The sequence below is a fragment of the Tupaia chinensis genome, unplaced genomic scaffold, assembly GCF_000334495.1.
Source record: "Tupaia chinensis unplaced genomic scaffold, TupChi_1.0 Scaffold148091_1, whole genome shotgun sequence".
Lineage (NCBI taxonomy): Eukaryota > Metazoa > Chordata > Mammalia > Scandentia > Tupaiidae > Tupaia > Tupaia belangeri.
Window position 1 is genome coordinate 177,139 of NW_006207942.1, and position 19,473 is coordinate 196,611.

The following is a 19,473-nucleotide window of genomic DNA, read 5'->3' on the forward strand; positions in this document are numbered from 1 at the left end:
AGAAAGCGAGAAATCACCCCCCAGGGGGGATGGTCACGCGCCAATCCCTCGTCCTCCATTCTCCTCTCGGGATCCTGGGCATGCACGCACATGTGCCCGGCGTGAGTTTTAAGCCACCGGGTCCGGGACGCGAACCACGGTCGACTACGTGGGAGCCCAGCGACATAGCCACTACGCTAACTGCTGGTCCCTCACCTGAACTTTTTACACAGCCTTCAATCTCTTCTTTCAATCTATTCTCCATCCTATGGCAGAGAAAGCTTTCAAATGTACAAATCTGACCATGTCCTCTCCCACTAAAACTGTTTCCCAGTTCTCTATAACTCACGCAACCTACAACTGAGCGCCCCCTATGCTCCAGGCATAGTGCTAAGTACTGGAAAGATGAAAGCACACAAGATGCTCAAGAATGCACCCTCGGGGAGATAACATTCTAGTAGGGGAAGCAGACTGTAAAGAAAGAAATAAATATATACTACGGTTTCAGGCAAGGGTAAGTGCTAGGAAGGAGAATAAAGCAGAATGCTCAAAGGCACTGTTTTAAATGTGGTCATCAGAGAAGGCCTTTTTGGAGAAATGGCATATAAACAGAGCCCTGATGGGAATGAGGGCATGAGCTGTGTGGTTATCTGAGGTGAGAGCAGTCCATAGAGGATGCAGCCAGTGCAAAGGTCCTGAGGTAGAACTATGCCTGGCATGTCTGAGGAACAGGAATGAGGCCAGTGTAACTGGAACAGAGTGAATGAGAGGAGAGTAAGAAGAGAAAGCATCAGCGAGATAATGAAGGCCAAATAGTGAAGGGCAGGATAACAACTTTTGCTCTGACTGAAATGAGTAGAGGAGGGATGTCATCTAACTTAGGTTTGAGGCAGGCTCGGTGATGCAGTGGTAACATACTTGTCAAGCAATGCTGGATCCATATGGAAGATCATGGGCTCAGCTCCCTGGTTGACCAGTACACACCGGGTGTACATGGCTGCCCATGATCCTGGCTGACTTGGGAAATTTGGAGGCACAGTGGAGATCATGGTGTGAGACCCTGTTGGGGTGCTTGTCTTTCTCTTTCTCTCTGTCTCACTCTCATGAAAGAAAGGAATTAACTTCAGTTTTACAGGAAGCATCATGTATAGGATAACCTCCAACTTCCCCACCATGGCCATAGATGGCTCTCCTGACCTGACCCCTGCCTGATGTACCCTCTGCCCCGTCACCCTAGTCTGACTACCTCCTGTTCTCTCTCCAACAGTTAGTTCAGGTGTGCCCTTCCATGGCTGTCTGCCTTCTCCACATGGGCTGTCTCATAGTCCCCTCCTCTGTGCTGGTATAGGACTCTGGAGTCTCCTTCATCCCTAGGGCAAGGGCACTGATTGCCTCATTGAATTCTCACAACTCGTCAAAGTGCCATTAGTCCCTCATTTTATAGATTAGGACACTGAGGCTCTGAGAGGTGAGATGTCAACTTACTCAAGATTACACAGCTGTTAAGTGAAAAGGCCAGGATGCAAAATCAGGACATAGACTCTCTTCTCATGACATCTCATTACCTCTCCCCTCTCCTCTTTCCTGGCTCCCTGCCCTGGCTGTTCACTTCTGGCAACTACCTCCCCCTCCCCAAGAGCTGGGCCCCTATTTTGGCTACAAAGGGAATAGCAGCAGGGAGCTTGGTCTGTCAGCACAGCCTCCCATGGGAGGGCCTGGCAAAGAAAAGAGAGGATGTGAGGGCTTGAGGGCATTGCTTCTGACATCACACATACTGTTGAAGAAAAAGCCTGTGCTTGTGGAATCCTTCAAGTCAGAGCCCTTAAGACACTCAGGGGCATGCTGAGCTGCTGGAAAATCTCTAAAGTCTCTCTTCTTTTCTGTCTCACAGATACACACACACACATACACAGATATGTATGCAAAGATACAGAACATGTTGTGGGGTGAGGAGCTGGGTAGGCCTATGTGCAAGTCTTGATTGCCATTTACCAGCTGCACATGAGCCTGCACATGGCATGTTCCTTCTCTGTACACCTCAGTTTCTCATCTGTGCAGGACTCAAGCCAATGCAATTCCCCTTTGGATTCCTGGACTTCAGAAAGGGCCTGTGGGATCCCTGTCTGAACTTCTTCCAGCCAAGAGCAAAGCATGTGCACATATGCACAGCCACACATGTGCATGCACACACACGTGCACAGGTACAAAACCACAGACACATCTAAAGGCCAACAAACTTAGAAACAAAAACGCACATTCACAAGCACATTAAATAGACATAAATACATACATGCATGCACATATACAGATATGACCACACAAGCACACACACACACACACACACACCTGCACACATGTGCACTGTCTGCTGGGTTATTCTGGAGGGTAGATGGAAAGCATCCTCTGCAGAGGGGGGATAAGCCATGTTACACAAATAGCCACAGTACAAAGCAGAAAGTTATCAGGGTTGGGCAAGAGAGGAAGTACTGGGGGAGCATAGGAGAGAGATCCCTTCTGCTTGGGGGCGGCTGAGCAGAATAAAAATAAACTCACACTCTTATTGCACACCTTCCCTGTGTCAGGCGTTTTCTGCACATTATTTAATCTGCATGGCAAATTTGAGGGAAGAACTAGGATTTCTATTTTACAGGTGGAGAAAAAGGCTCTGAGGGAGGAAGTGACTGACTGCCAAAGGTCTCAGAGCTAGCAAGTGGCAGAACAAGGCTTCAGATCCCAAAGCGTGTGCTCGCTCTCCTGCTGCCTTGAAGGTTTTTTTGGGAGGAAGCTTGTGGGCTGGGCTATGCCTATGAGTAGCTGGTAGAGACAAGGAGTGAGGGAACCTTGTGAGCCAGGGCACTAAGATGGGAAGAAGTCAGGCAGGATGTTTCACAGGGATTTGGGACAGGCCTCCCCATGGCATGGCGATGACCCTCCCCAGATGCTGCTCCTAATGGGAAGTCTTTTCTTGTTCCTTTCCTTTATTGGCACTGCCCGGAGCCAGGCAGCCAGCAGGGGATGGAATCAGGATGCAGTTGCCATGGAAACGAATGGGGCTGTTGTCATGGATACCATAAGATGAGGGCAAGAGGAAGCTAGGGATGCTAAGGACTATCCCCATGACAACTTAGGCTGGAAGCAGGGGTGTATGTGTGTGTGTGTGGGGGGGGGGGGGGCGGGAGGGGAAAAAAAAAAAAACAAGACAAGGTGGTCAGTGCACCTAGATGGGGCCAGGGGCTTTGGGCTCAGGAGAGAGAAGACAGCTAGGAGACCAGACCCAGCAGTGGGGGGCAGAAAGGTAGAGGGACAGCAATCACCTCTCCCTCCTTCAATAGCTCTTCTGCAAGCTGTTTCTGCTGCCCAATCCCAACACCACAGGGATTCCAATTCTGAGCCCAGCCTGACTTGGCATAGGGGCTGACAGGGAAGGAGGCCATCGAAAGGGCTGCCTGGGCATACAGCGGGCAAACACAGGCTTTGGGAATACACAGACCTGGGTGTGAATCCTGGCTCTGCTTCTTTGCAGGCCTAAAAATAACAGTTGCCATTGAGTACTTTTTAAAAAAGGTTTTTTTTTTTTTTTAATTTATTTCCAGGGATGGGGGTGGGGAGGGACCCTTGCCCAGATTCTGCACCTCAATCCTCCTCCCAGCCTTCCCAGCCAGCCAGGATCATGGAAACATGCATGTGCCCAGTGCATACAGACTGACCCAGGAACCAAGTCTCCATTTTCCCTATGGATCCAGTATCATGGAGCAGCTGGATAGCACTGCACCACTTCACCACTGTGGTTGAGTCATGATTGCCTACTTTTTGCTAACCCTAGTAACTCTGCAAGGTCTGAGTTGTTCTCCCTGAAGAATGTAACATAGATGATGAAACTGAGGCACAGAGAGATGAAGTAACTTGCCCAAAGTGTCAAAGTTCAGTAGCAGTATAACCAGAATTCAAACAAAAGTGTATCCCAACACAAAGTTCACATTCTTGCTGCCCCTCCCCTACCTGGACATTGAGAAACTCCTCCAAGGGGTTTGCATTCTCTGCCTCCCTGTGCCTCCTAGAGTGGCATGCAAGGAGCCAGATGCTGGGTAAATATTTGAGGAATGGGTGAGTGAGGGCACAACCCAGGAGGAAGCAGGAAAGGCTGAGGTTAGATGGGAGAATCTCCTAACTTCAAGAGCTATGACTCATGAATTTGGCTGGCCAGGGTAGAAGACCCACAGAGCTGGGATGCGCTTTATGAACTTGATTTTATGAACATCCCATCTTACAGATCCCAGTTGAGGCCCAGAGTCAAAGTGAATTGCTCAGGGTTGCACAGGCCATGAATCCTCCACCTTCTAGGCCTCTTTTAGCTCTTCCACTTTTAGTTTCAGAAGGCCCTCTGAATCTGTCCGCTCTCCTCCCCCACCTTCCTCCTGCCATGTTGGCAACAGTGGACTACTTGCAGTTCCTAGACTGTGGTGAGCTGGTCCATGTCTCCATGCCCATGCTCATATTCTTCCTTTGTTTCTTCTACCTAAAATGTTCTCTCTCTCCCCTTCATCTCCAGAGCTGAGTGGTCTGGGTGAACTCATCTTCAACTTGCAGTACCCTGAGTAGGCAGGTCCTCTTGGGAAGTTGGTTCTGACTCACCCCCACCCCTCACAGAACTGGACAGAATCAGCTATTCCCTCCTCTGTGTCCTGTGCACACCCTTATGTCAGCTGGTCCTTATCACTGCCAAACTTGTGATTCTCTCTTGAGGGGTTCATTCCTCACCCCAAACCCCTGATCCTGTTTCCCAAGGGCAGTGGCCTGCTGTGATTCACCTCCGTAGACCCACCATGCCCAGGCCTGAGCCCAGCACACATCAATTGCTCAGTAGCTAGCTTGGCCCCCTAAGACCACAAGTTGAAGTCTCATGTATCTGTGACCATCCTGCCTGACAACTGTTACCCTAAAAGCCACAGCCCCACATGCTTAAAAGCTACTCAAACCTAGCCTTGTGATTACAACCTACCAGGCACAGAAAGTCACCACTGCACATAATGGGCCTCACACACTCAGAATTCCTCACACCCAGCCTCACAGTCACATTCCCTCAGATATGTAATAGTGCACACAGTCTCTCACTACTATAAGAACCACACAGCCTCACACAAAGACACACATGGCTGCATGGGCATATGGAGACAGTACATGCATACAGATATCTCTCAGAACTGATATAAACATGCCCCTTCCCACAGCACAGGTCTCCAGCCCAATTCATCTAATTCAGTTGCCTACACAGGAGTCTTTGTCCCCATAGCTTCCAGAATGGCCAACTGACTTTGACTTGCCTTTCCCTCTATTTAGTCAGCCTTCCACCCCCCCATACTTTCTTCTATTTCTATCCAAAGGGTAGAATGGGCTTCTCTCCAGCCTTAGGTCATCTCAATTCACAGATCCTGGAGAGCCAGTTTAATAGCATAATCTACTCACCATTCCCAACACGACCCTGCAGTCCTCTGCCAGTTTTTGTCCATGTGGTCCCTATTTCCTGTAATGCCTTCTAACCTCTTACCATCTGGCTCAAACCCTTCGCAGACTTCAAGGCCCAGCTCTCACCCCTCTCCCTCCAGCCAGCTCTCCTGGACACCACCACTCCCTGCCCACCTTGACATCTCCCTCCTCTTTGGGCCTGGAAAGGCTCATTCCTGAAGCCATTTTTGTCTGATCATTTTTGCTCTTCACAGCCTGCCTACTTTCCCAAAGGATCTCTCATCCCCCCTCAGCCCCCACCCCAGGAGATGGAGGACTCATGAAGAACACAGACATGGTCTTACTTCTGATCCCTCACGGTATTCAGCTTGAGGTCTTGCACCTCATAGGTGCTCAAGCAACACTTTATGGAAAAGTAAATAAGGGAATGAAGAGGAGAGAAGGAGGGAAGTGGGAGAGAAATGAGAATTTTAATAAATGAATGAGTAGATGAACTGAATGACTAAGTAAAGCAATGAGTGAGGGAATGAGGTAATGTTCTGAAAAAAACCACATGCTTGATGTGATGGGGATGCTGAAGGGAGAGAGTGAGGAAAGAAAGGAGAGAGGGACTCTCACCTGGACCTTAATCAAAACAAGAGCTGCCAACCAGGGCACATTTGACCAACTGTGCACCAGCCCCTATGATGGCTCGTTGTGTTCTTTCATGCTAATCTTCGTGACCACCCAGAGAGCTGGATATATTCTCACTGTACTCAGGAGGGAAAAAAAGCTCAAAACGAAGAAAAATCTTGCTCAGGTTACACAGACAGTAAGTGGCAAAACCAGAAGGTAAAATCAGTTGTTTAATACTAAAGTGTCAGAGAAGGAATGCTTGGGTATGACCTCACTTCAGAGTCTCCTGGCTGTGCTAACACAGACACATCATGGAAGGTGTGGGTCCTATAAATCCATAAAGGACAGCTTCTATTCTCCTGCTGACGGCCTCCAGCGAATCTTAGAACCAGCTTCTGGCCAGATGAAGGGAATATTAAGCATCATTGCATCGGAGGGAAATGACTTCCTTTCAGATTCAGAGATCCCAAAAGTCGTGGAACCAGAACCTTAAACGTACAGGCTCAAGCATCTTAACCACACAGAATATTAAAATCACATTGTCTGAATTTTTTTGAATGGTGGAATCATGAAGTCTTAAACCTACAGGAAAACTCAAAAACTACAGCACTGTAGAAATAGAAATCACAGAATTGCATGGATTGTATTACTAAATAATCATATCTTAAATTCAAACAATCACAGTTTCTTAAGGCTGTAGCATCTCAGATCCACAGAATGTCAGAGCTGAAAGAGCCTTTGGAGACCCTCTGGTCCAAAAGCCTTCATTTTACAGTTAGGGAAACTATGTATCAACGAAGTCAAGCAGCATATTCAAGGTTTAACTAGCTCATGCTGCTTTAGGCTAATGGGCTGAAGGTCATAGACCTGCCCATGTTGGGAGCCATTTGTGCATTTATTGAGTACCTCTTGGGTGTTGACAATCCCACAAACCAAACCCTACTCTTTCTCCCAGCCCCTGATCCCAGCCCTGGATAGGAAAGAAGGCAAGGCCCTGGTAGGGCTGCAGAGGAGAGCGGGGGTGGGGTGGAACATACATCAGACAGAGAGAAGAGATCAGCTTTTATTGATGGAAATTCCTTTGTACATAGCAACACATACTCCGAAAGGCCTTTTCCTCCTGACCACATTTACAGAGCACTATGGGAGTGGCAGGGGGTATGAGGCGAGGCCTTCAAGCAGTGAAGAGATGGCAGCAATGGCCACAGCAAGGGAATAAATGACAGGGCACTAAGCAGGCTGGGTTCTGACCCCGTCTGGTCCTCTGAGCCCTAGGCACCCTGCATCTCTGTTTGTGCTCACAGAGGACAGAGGTAGGTCCTTAGGATGTCATTTGGAGACCTCTCCAGGAGTGGCAGGCTCCAGGGTGCCTGGGAAATGGGAGTGCAGGTGTGGGAGGATCCAGGTTCCAAGCTCCAAGCTCCAAGCTCTGCTTCTCCCTCATTTCAGTCAGACCTAGGGCTCCAGCTCTTTTTAATTCAGGGACTGGAGTCCAGGGAGACAGCAGTGGGGTTGGGAATTCCAAGAAGGAGGTAAGGGAGGAAGGGGGCACAATGCTTGCCCATCTGGTTCCTGAAGCAGGGGACAGGGTCCCATGGGGGTATCTGTGAGGGTTGGGGGCGGGCAGAGGAACTGGTTAAGGCTTTTGCTTCTGCATAGAAAATGGCCCTTGTCCTCTCAGTTACCGAGAGGAGGGACTACTGCACTCGGAGGCCGGACAGCAGAACTGGTGAGCGTCTTCCTCTTCCTCTTCCTCAGTCTCCTCCTCCTCCTCCTCTTCCCTGGGGCCAGGAAGGGCAGGTTAGAGGCCACAGGCGGCGGGTGACAGAGAGAGGCAGAGGCATTAGTTTGCAGAGCAGGGGAGATATATGAAGGGCCGGAACTGGGAGGTAGGGCTAGGATGGGGATCCAAATGGGGAGTACAGTGTGATATATTATCCAGGGCCACACCCAACTCAGTCTCCAAGAGACCTGTTGCTGGTCCCCTCCTGGGACAGTCCTCCCCCACACTTACTCTGGGCTCAGTCTTATGGTCATTCCCAGGGTATACAAACTCCATCTTAATCCTGATGGGTGCCCAACCTTCATTTTAATATAAATGACAGCAACCTGCTCTGTTCTGGCACTTTGCATACATCATCTTGTTTAACTCCTGCAACAACTCTGCAAAATAGCATTTTAGAGATGAGATGACTAAAGAAATTGGAGAAATTAGACAGCCTGCCCAAGGTCACATAGCTGGGCAAATGGGAGAGTCATGATTTGAACCCAGAGTTCCTGGAGCCATGTCTCAGACTCATCCCACCAAGTCCTTTAGTGAAGTTGCCACTATGTCTAGAAATCTACCCTACCCTTGAAGGACAAAAATGTGTATTTCCTGACAGCTCAGTGTCAGGAAAATAGGATATACTTAGAAACAGAGTATGGAAAGCCTACAGCTTTGGAAGCAAACAGACCTGGGTTAAAATCCCAGTTCTAAGTGCTTCTAGGCTATGTAGCCCCAGGCATGGTACTGTACCTCTCAGAGTCTCAGTTTCTTCATCTATAAAAATGGGGCTCATGATGCCAACTCCCAGTACTGTTGTAAAAACTGAAACATATCTCAAGTGCCTGGCAAATGATAGCAATGGGAGCATGGTGGTGATGACTGTTAACTGTTGGGAACTGAATCTAACTCCCAACGTGGCCATCAGCCCACACTGAAGCAGCCGTGGCAATGGGGAAGAGTCACTACAGGGACAAGCCCCTGCCCCTGGGGTTGCTGAGCGGTACCAGGAACCAGGCTGCATGTGGCAGTCACTGGAGCTGAGGCAGTGTCAGGGGGTAGATGGTCAGACAGTAGGGCTGGGAGGGGATCAGGTGCCTTGGGAGTGAAAAGATTGTTCTTCTGGGGAACAAGCCAAGGAAACAGCATCACCCCATTCCCAGACCCTTTGGCTTAGGGGATGCAATAAGTAAGTATGAAATCCAGGAAATAAGAGGATTGGGAAGAGCTGGGAAGGAAAGTGGACGGGTAAGGGAAGGTATCGTTATCTGTTTGACAAACAAGCACATTCATGCACGTGTGCATGTGCGCACACACACCCACATACACACACACCCACACACACACCCATACATAGCCCTTTCTGACACATTGTTCCACAGACTCACTGATTTGGCAAAATCATATGAACCAGGGCTCAAGTCCTGGGCAAAAAGCCTTTCCTTTCTGAGTCTCCCATTCCTCATATATAAAACGAGAAGAAAAACCCTCACTTCTCAATGCTGTTGTGAGGCACGAATGACATTCAAGTCTCACTGCTCACTCCTCTCTCATCCAGACCGAGCCACTGCTACCTCTCACCCTGACACTGTGGTCACCTTCTGATTTATTTTTCCTTCCCTCTTGGACCTCATTAGCCCTCCTGAAGTCTACCTTTGAGCATGAATCTCTGTAGCTCAGATGCCCATCTTGGCTCCCCATTGGTTCCAGGATAAAGTTCAGAGTCCCCAAGTTGGCATTCAAATCTCCTCCATCATATGGGCCTCACCTGGCCTTTCCTGTCAGGTGGAAAAGGCATGGGCTTTGGAGACAGACAGATGTGGGTTTCAATATCAGCCCCACCACCTACTAACTAGGTGACCCTGGGTCCATTTCTTCGCCATTCTGGGACTCATTTTGTTTATCTGCAAAATGAAGAAATACCTATTTGGCAGGATGTGGTGGGATTAAATGACTTAAGTACCCCTGCCATGGGGTAGGTCTGGTGCTTAATACACTGTAATTGTTATGACTGTCATCAGTGGCATCCATGTTAGCCTATTTGCTAGTGTCTCAGCTTCATTAAGCTACCTTATTCATTAGTCCCTCAGCATGCCCAGTCTTTTCCCACCCCCATGCCTTTGCTGATTCTGTTTCTTCCACTTAAAATATTCTTCCTTCTGCACCAATTTTTGCCTGTTGAAATCCTGTCTGAATCTCATGACCCAGCTGAAATGGTACTTCCTGCAGGAATCCCTCTATTGCTTTAAACTTTCCGAATGTGTTCCTTTCACCAGACCTCCTCAATGCCCTTGTATCCACCCCTTTCCATCACCATCACCACCACCACCACCACCACCACCACTGCTTTCCTTCTCTGTGAGGAAGAGGGGGCCCCTATACTATTTAAAGCCAGTCTCTCCACCTGGGCTCTGGTGCCCACCCCTGCTCCCTCCTCCTCAACAGTCATCCCCCTTCCTCCAGTATTTTCAACCTCTCCCTCCCTGTTGCCTCCTTTCTATCAGCATTTATAGAAGCTCAAGTCTCTTCCATCTGGGAATAAAAACCCTCTATCTGCCCCCACATCCCCCACTGTCCCTCTCTCCTCTTCAAGCTAAGCTTCTTGATAAATCCGTCTACTCTGACCATCTCTACTTTGGTACCTCCTACAAGCTCTTCAACCCACTGCAATCTGCCTCATATGCCCACCACTCCCTGGAAGCTGTTCTTAGGAAGGTCGCCCAGGCCCTCTTGGTGGTTAAAGTCAATAGATTCTCTTCTACCCTCAGCTAACTCTTCCCAGTGGCAACATGTGACACTTAACAAGGCCTTCCTCTGCAAGGCCCTTTCTTTCCTCTGCTCCCATGAGCTAACTCCCTGCTGGTTTTCCTCCTACTTCTCTGATACCCACCCCCTCTTCGTTTGACCATTCCTTACATGTCGGTATCCTTTCCCCAGGTCTGCTCTAGTCTTTTTCTTTTTTTTCTTCCTTTTTTTTGAGAGATTTGTGCTGTAGAGATGTATGTGCTTGCCAGAGAGACAGAAAGTGAGAAATCACCCCTCACGGAGGATGGCCACACTGCAATCCCTTCTCCATTCTCCTCTCAGGATCTTGGGCATGCATACACACATGCCCAGCATGATTTTTAAGCCGCTGGGTCTAGCACTCAAAATGTGGTCAACTACATGGGAGTCCAGTGACATAACCATTATGCCATCTGCTTGTCCCCAGTCTTCTTTTACATTCCATACATGCTTTCAGTGATCTCGTTCCATTATTTAATTTCAGAAGTGGATCTCTCTCCTTGGTTACAGACCATTAAGCCTGGGACAGCTCCAATCAGGATGGCCCTCAGCACTTTTGGATTACACAGGGACCTCTAACTTGGCATCTTACCACTATAGTCCTGTCCTCCTGCATGTTCCACCTCAGAGAAAGGCAGTGCCATAGATGCAGTCACCCAAGCCCCAAACACCTGGGAGTTGCCTTAGAGTCTTCCTGTTCTCAGAGTAAATCAGTCACCAAATCCTGTGGATTCTACCTCCTAAATAGCTCTACAAGACTGTACATGATCTCTGCTATCTCATCTTCTATTCTTGCCCCTTGTTCACTCTTCTTCAATCACATTGTTCTCCCTGCTGTTCCTCAAACATACCAAGCTCACTCTTGGCTGAGGGTCTTTGCACCTGACATTCCTTCCATTTACAACACTATTTCCCAAAGAGGTATCCGGCTCACTCCTTTACTTCCTCAAGTCCCTATTCAAATATCAAATCATTAAAGAGACCCTCCCTGTCAAAAGGCACCCCAATAAAAAAAAGGCACCCCAATATTCCTTACCTCCACACTCTGACTTTATCTTTCTTTGTTTTTTTGTTTTTTGGGTTTTTTTGAAAGGTTTTCGCTATAGGGCGCGTGTGCTCGCCAGACAGACAGAGAGAGACATAGAGACAGAAAGCGAGAAATCACCCCCCGGGGGGATGGTCACGCCGCAATCCCTTCTCCTCCATTCTCCTCTTGGGATCTTGGGCACACACACACAGGCGCCCAGCGTGAGTTTTAAGCCACCGGGTCCGGGACGCAAACTGTGGTTGACTACCTGGGAGTCCAGCAACATAGCCATTACGCTAACTGCTGGTCTCCCCTCTTCCAAGTCTTAAAACTACTCTGCAACGGTGATTCATCAAATCTTCTCATACAGAAAAATGCCCAATCACCAACCCACAGCAGTTTAGCCACCCTCACCCTCCCATTAACAGCAAAGGTCACCAATAATCTGCCAGCTGTCAATGTAACCATATTGGATACTTAGTCTTATTTTACTTTTCTGTTCCATGTGATTCTTTTTTTCCATAGGGTACATATGCTCGCCATAGAAAGACAGAGACAGACAGGGAAAGTGAGACAGCACTTCTTCATGGCTATCCCCCTCCAGGGATATATGAGCCTGGCCTATTTATTAAAGTGACATAACCATTATGCCATCTGCTTGTCCCCAGTCTTCTTTTACATTCCATACATGCTTTCAGTGATCTCGTTCCATTATTTAATTTCAGAAGTGGATCTCTCTCCTTGGTTACAGACCATTAAGCCTGGGACAGCTCCAATCAGGATGGCCCTCAGCACTTTTGGATTACACAGGGACCTCTAACTTGGCATCTTACCACTATAGTCCTGTCCTCCTGCATGTTCCACCTCAGAGAAAGGCAGTGCCATAGATGCAGTCACCCAAGCCCCAAACACCTGGGAGTTGCCTTAGAGTCTTCCTGTTCTCAGAGTAAATCAGTCACCAAATCCTGTGGATTCTACCTCCTAAATAGCTCTACAAGACTGTACATGATCTCTGCTATCTCATCTTCTATTCTTGCCCCTTGTTCACTCTTCTTCAATCACATTGTTCTCCCTGCTGTTCCTCAAACATACCAAGCTCACTCTTGGCTGAGGGTCTTTGCACCTGACATTCCTTCCATTTACAACACTATTTCCCAAAGAGGTATCCGGCTCACTCCTTTACTTCCTCAATTCCCTATTCAAATATCAAATCATTAAAGAGACCCTCCCTGTCAAAAGGCACCCCAATAAAAAAAAGGCACCCCAATATTCCTTACCTCCACACTCTGACTTTATCTTTCTTTGTTTTTTTGTTTTTTGGGTTTTTTTGAAAGGTTTTCGCTATAGGGCGCGTGTGCTCGCCAGACAGACAGAGAGAGACATAGAGACAGAAAGCGAGAAATCACCCCCCGGGGGGATGGTCACGCCGCAATCCCTTCTCCTCCATTCTCCTCTTGGGATCTTGGGCACACACACACAGGCGCCCAGCGTGAGTTTTAAGTCACTGGGTCCGGGACGTGAACCGCGGTTGACTACGTGGGAGTCCAGCGACATAACCATTACGCTAACTGCTGGTTCCCAAGACTTTATCTTTCTTCATAGCACTTATCAACATCCAACACATCATATATGAGGGGATTTCAAAAAGTTTATGGAAAATGAAATTAAAGTATTTTATTTTGCTGTGAACAAATTGGAAATCCATGTACAGTTTTTGCACAATAGGCTTTTTCTGTGAACTTTTTGAAGACTGATCGTATATTTAGCTACTTATTTATTTATTATCTGTCTCTTTATGATCCATTAGGACAGGTATCTGTTTTGTTCAGTGCTATATTCCTAGTGCCTAGCACAGTACCTGGCACTTAATAAATATTTGTTGAATGAATAATTGCCAGGCCTGAACATTCCAACTTCCTGTGAACCCCACTCTTTGTCATCTTCACCTCCTCCCCCCCATTATCTCTTGATTCTCTGATCTTAGTCCTCTCTTCCTCCCAGTCACCTTTCAAATCCATTTCCTCTATGCTATCCCTAGTGCTACTACCCTAGCTTTTTCCTCTTTTGGACCACTACAACAGCCTACTCCCTAGTCTTCTTTTCTGCTAAAATGTTAATTTCATCATGTCACTTATCCTACTTAAGAACTGCTCCTGGCTTCCCAACTGTCTACCAAAAGAAAAAAACAAACAAACAAAAAAACAGAACCCACTAGACAGTCATTTGAAGTCTGTACAACCTCTGTACCCTCCAATGTTTCATTTTACCCTTTTGAACTTCCAGGTCTTTGTATTCCTCTCAGGTCAACTTCTCCCATCTCTAACTCTTGTAATTTTTATGGATCTTGAGTAACTAGCTCAAATACTACTTCCTTCAGGAAACTTTACCTGACTCACAAACTGTAGTAATTTCTCTCCAAATCCACAGGGAAAGAAGTGTCTCCAATGTCACTTGGATCTCTAAGAATTAAAAGTAGGCAATTATGGGGCCAGTGGTGGCATGGTGGTTAAAGGTGCTAGATTCCCACATGGCTAACCATGGTTCGAGTCCCAGACCTAGCGGCTTGCTTTCTCACTTTCCCTTTCTCTCTCTGTCTCTGTCTGGTCAAATTAAAAAATAATAATAATAACAAATGGAATTAAATAAATAATTCTTTTTTTAAAAAAAGTAGGCAATTATGTCTGAGGTCAAGAACATAGATGCTGGGTGAGCATAACTAGAGGTTCCCTCACACTATTACCCTGCTTTCATATCCCTCTGGCTTCTGCAAACATCAACTCATCCTTGTCCTCACCTTCTACCTTCACAACAGTTTATATCACTCAACATCTCTATTGAGGGTATCTCATTAATAACTCTCAAAGGATTTGAATCCCAGAATTTGAAATTAAATGCTTCTATATCAATGGTGCCCCCCAGGGTCATGAAACACAGTAGCCCTGCTGGAAAACAGTTTATCTATGCCAATAGCCTGAATTAGGTCTTCCAGCTGGTCTTCCCCCATACAATCCATTTTTCGCATTGATTACTAATATGATGTTTCTAAAGCACAAACTTTGTTAAACTATTCTCTTATTTAGAATTCATTCACATGATACTTTGTCACCGGCAACATTGATTCTCGACCTTTTTGGGGAGGACACAAACCCCTTTATTCTATTAATGAAAGCCATAGACCATCTCCCTAACCCCCAAAAAAGTGCACATAGGTACACACATGCAATATTTTGCATTCAATTTCAGGAGGTTCGTGGACTTTCCATAGCCCACCTGAGACCCTTGCACCCCAGGTTAAGAACCTCTGACCTTTGCCAATAATATCCAGGTTCTTTTGCATATTCTTTTTCTTCTGCTTGGAATATTCTTCCATACTTCACTCTTCGGTTCCTGGCTAACTTCTCCTTATCCTTTAAGACTCAGTTCTTGAGGCCAGCAAGTGGCATGATGGTTAAGGCGCTAGATTCCCACATGGCTGACTGTGGTTCAAGTCTTGAACCTGGCGGCTTGCTTTCTCATTTCTCTCTCTCTTTCTTTCTCTCTCTCTCTCTCTCTCTCTCTCTGGCAAGTGCGTGTGTCCTATAGCAAGTTTAAAAAAATAATAATTAAATAAATCATTCTTTAAAAAAGACTCAGCCCTTAGGTCTAGTTAGTTTGTACTAGCCCTATGCAATGCCATATCCCCTTCTCAGGTTTTCCACAGCCTCTCATATTCTCCTCTATCATAGCCATTTTCAGTTTCCCTAACCGACTAGGCACTTCTAGAGGGCAAGAGCCATTACTCAGTCTAGGTCCTGGCCACAGCAGGGTTCTGTAAGTGTCTATTGAAGTTAATACTAACAACATTTACTTTTCTTTTTCTTTTGCTACAGGGCACATGTGCTTGCCGAGAGACAGGCAGAGACAGAGTCAGAAAGCGAGAAATTACCTCCCCAAGGGGGATGGCTATGCCACAATCCTTTCTCCTCCACTATCCTCCCGGGATTTGGGGCACGTATGCACATGTGCCCAGTGTGAGTTTTAAGCCACCAGGTCTGAGACTCAAACTACAGTCGACTAAGTGAGAGTCCAGTGACATAGCCATTACACAATCTGCTGGTCTCAACAGCTATTCTTTAGAAAGTATTCGTTATATGCCAGGTGCTCAGCAAGGTGAATTCGGAATGGATTCATTTAAATGATCTCATCTATTCCTCAGTAAATAAACCTCATGATGTTGGAGGTTTAACAGATAAAGAACTAGGCTCAGAGATGTGTAGTGAGTTGTTCAAGGTCACCCAGCTAGTGAATGACAGCATCAGGACTGCAATTGCCATGATTGTCATGGGACGCAGTGGTCCACCATGCCTCATTGCCCTGGACTGTGAGATTAGGAGGTGACATCAGCAGAAAAAGAAGGCCAAGAATCAGATCAGAATGTTCTACCTGGACTCCATCTCTCAGGATGATCTACTCTTATTTTCCCTCTTGCATCACCTTCATGTCAAGACCAGGCACCTAGCTGTCCTTTCTTATGATGCAATCCCCTCCATCTCATACACTACTCTCATTCTAAAGCTCCACAATGATCAGGGGCTAAATATCCAAAATCACAGAGTTGGTAAGTGGCAGAACTTGGATTTGAATAAAGGTACTGATTCAACTATTAGTAATAACTATTTTCCTCCAAGAGGTCATCCTGCTTAGAAGAGCCAAGAAGCAGACAAGACCATTTCTGATGGAGGAAGGAGGAAAGCTATAACCCTTTCAAGATTCAATACAAATATCCTCTCTGATAGAAGTCTTTCCTGATTCCCAGATGGGGTTAAATGCCTCTTCCTTGGCAGCCTTCTGAACCTACTTCTGTCCCATCCCAAACCACACTGGACTGTTAGTGTCTACATGTCTTTCTCTCTTCCAGTCTTGAGCTCTCTGACAACAGGACCAGACACAGTTCATTCTGATATCCCTTGAAGGTTAGCACAAGGCCTAACTTAAAGCAGGCAATACAAAGATACTTGCTCAGGGATGAGGTGGTATTTTGAGCTAGTTATTAGGAAAAGAGATCTGAAAAGCTGGATACAGTGAAAAGGAGAAAGGAAATGAATTAGTAGAAGCAAGAAGATGGGACCAAGTGAAAAGGCCAATAATTTTGGACTAATGACATAGTGTGCATAACATGTTTTCATTGATCTTGGGGGGTTTCTTTACCTTACAATAATGGGATCATATGATAAGCCCTATTCTGCAACTTGCTTTTTTTCAATGTAACAATTAAGTCATGGAGTTATCTTAACGTGCTGCTACATAAAGATGCATCTTTTTCTTTTGATCTGCTATAGAGCAATCCATAGTATGGGTGTATCATGGACTAAAAACTGTTCTCTACAGTGGACATTTAGGTCGTTTGAATTTTTTGCTATCACAAGCAATGCTGCGCTGGGACCAGCAGATGGCATAATGACTATATCACTGGACTCTCATGTAGTCGACCGTGGTTCAAGTCCCGGACCTGGTGGCTGAAACTCACACCAGGCACGTGTGCGCCCAAGATCCCAAGAGGAGTATGGAGGAGAAGGGATTGTGGCATGGCCATCCTCCCAGGGAGTGATTTCTCATTTTTTGTCTCTCTGTCTCTTTCTGGCAAGCACATGCGCCCTATAGCAAAACAAAACAAAACAAAACAAAACTCTCAAAAAACAACAACAACAGGGACCAGAAGTTAGCATAATGGCTATGTCGCTGGACTCCCATGTAGCTGACCATGGTTCAAGTGTGTGCATGCCCAAGATCCCAAGAGGAAAATGGAGGAGAAGGGATTGTGGTGTGGCCATCCCCCCTGGGGGGGTGATTTCTTGCTTTCTGTCTCTCTGTCTCTCTCTGCCTTTCTGTCGAGCACACACGCCCTATAGCAAAAACCTCTCAAAACAAAAGAACAACAACAAAAATAATAAAAACCAAAACAAGTAATGCTGTGCCGAACATCTTTGCACATGTCTGGAAGTGCTATTAAAGGATATATTTCTACAAGTTGAATGGCTGGACCAAAGGAATATACATCTGATCTAAGGTGTAGATAAAAGTTATTTCCATTATTTTAATACTTTTATAGAGACTGGCTAAAAATAAAAATTATTACTATGTTTACTTTGAGAAGCATATTCTGGTACCAGTAGTTGGTGTAATGGCTATGTCGCTGGACTCCCATGTAGTCGACTACAGTTCAAGTCCCGGACCTGGTGACTTAAACTCATGACAAGCATGTGTGCATGTGTGGCCAAGATCCCAAGAGGAGAATGGAGGAGAAGGGATTGCAGCGTGGCCATCCCCCCTGGAGGGTGATTTCTCACTTTCTATCTCTCTGTCTCTCTCTTTCTTTCTGGTGAGCACACACACCCTATAGCAAAAACCTCTCAAAAAAAAAAAAAAAAGGAGAAGCATATTCCATACAACCTTTTAATTAAGAGTTGGTTGAAAATGACATGCTACAATGGCAGGCAATGAAGAATTCTACAGTATGGATTATGTTTGAATAAGACATAAGTTTTAGAAAAGGCTTCTGGTGGGGCCGGCAGGTGGTGTGGTAAAGAGTGCTGAACTCCCACATTGGCCGACTGTTGTTTGAGTCCTGGACCTGATGGCTTGCTTTCTCACACACACACATTCTCTCTCTCTCTCTCTCTCTCAGTCCTTTTCTGGTCAAATTAAAATAAGTAAAAAAATAAAGTTAAATAAGATAATTTTTTTTAAAAGGAAAGGCTTCTGGCTGGCCAAGTTGGGGTCCCTATAGTAGCAAAACCTTAGCAAAATCTAGCGCCAATATATTGTTCTTGAACTGGAAGAATATGCACATTAGAGATTTTGGTGGTAACTGATAAAACTTGTTCCCTACCTCCGAAAAAAAAGTACCAGTTTGCATTCTAATTATGGTATCTGAAAGATTTTATTTCCCCACTACCCTTCCAATAATTTAATTTTGGTACCTAAAAATGTGACTTCAGGGAGCAGCAGTTAGCGTAATGGCTATGTCGCTGGACTCCCATGTAGTCGACCGCGGTTCGTGTCCCGGACCCGGTGGCTTAAAACTCATGCAGGGCGCATGTGCGTGCGTGCCCAAGATCCCGAGAGGAGAATGGAGGAGAAGGGATTGTGGTGTGGCCATCCCCCCGAGGGGTGATTTCTCACTTTCTGTCTCTCTGTCTCTCTCTGTCTGGTGAGCGCATGCGCCGTATAGCAAAAACCTCTCCAAAAAAAAAAAAAGAAATGGTACTTCAATAGTTGTTTTATTTACATTTCTTTAACTCTTAGTCAGCCTGAGCAACCTTTCTCATTTATTAGCTGTTCACCTATTTCTTTCCTAAGCTGTCAAATCATGTTATTTCTCCCCTTTAAATGGGTCATGTATCTTTTTCTTATTGATTGCTAAGAGACAATATATTGAATTATCAGAAAAGTCATCCACATTTTTGCATAGAAAAATATGTCATGACATTTCTGATGACCCAAGAGATGTAGACAGTGATATTAACCTTTTGCCTGACATCTGTGTACAAAATATTTTCTCTTAGCCTGTTATGCTTTAACTTTATGTATAGGTTTTTTTCCCCACATCATAGTATCTTTCACTGCCGTAGGATATATACACTTGCTGGAGAGAGACAGAGAAAGAGAGGGACAGTGAGAAAGTACCCTCCAGGAGAGATGGCTACAGCGCAATCCCTTATCTTCCATTCTCCTCTCAGGATTTTGTGTATGCACAAAAATGCATCCAGTGTGTTTTTCAAGCTGCTGGGTCTGGGACTCAAACTTCATAGTTGACCATGTGGGATCCAGCCACCTTAACCACCATGTCACCAGCTGGCCC

At 46.1% G+C, this 19,473-nt stretch overlaps 2 protein-coding genes across 3 annotated transcripts in view; both read right to left on the bottom strand.

Moving 5' to 3' along the window:
* LOC102488968 (IQ motif and SEC7 domain-containing protein 2) overlaps window positions 1-19,473 on the bottom strand; it is a 103,751-nt gene that overhangs the window by 28,283 nt on the left and 55,995 nt on the right.
* IQSEC2 (IQ motif and Sec7 domain ArfGEF 2) overlaps window positions 7,107-19,473 on the bottom strand; it is a 20,460-nt gene continuing 8,093 nt past the window's right edge. The window contains exon 3 of one of the 2 annotated variants that reach the window (XM_014584887.1): window positions 7,107-7,838. In XM_014584887.1, the coding sequence (XP_014440373.1) occupies window positions 7,739-7,838 (100 nt within the window). In that variant the 3' untranslated portion in view covers window positions 7,107-7,738. The other variant, XM_027768955.1, reaches the window with a different exon arrangement.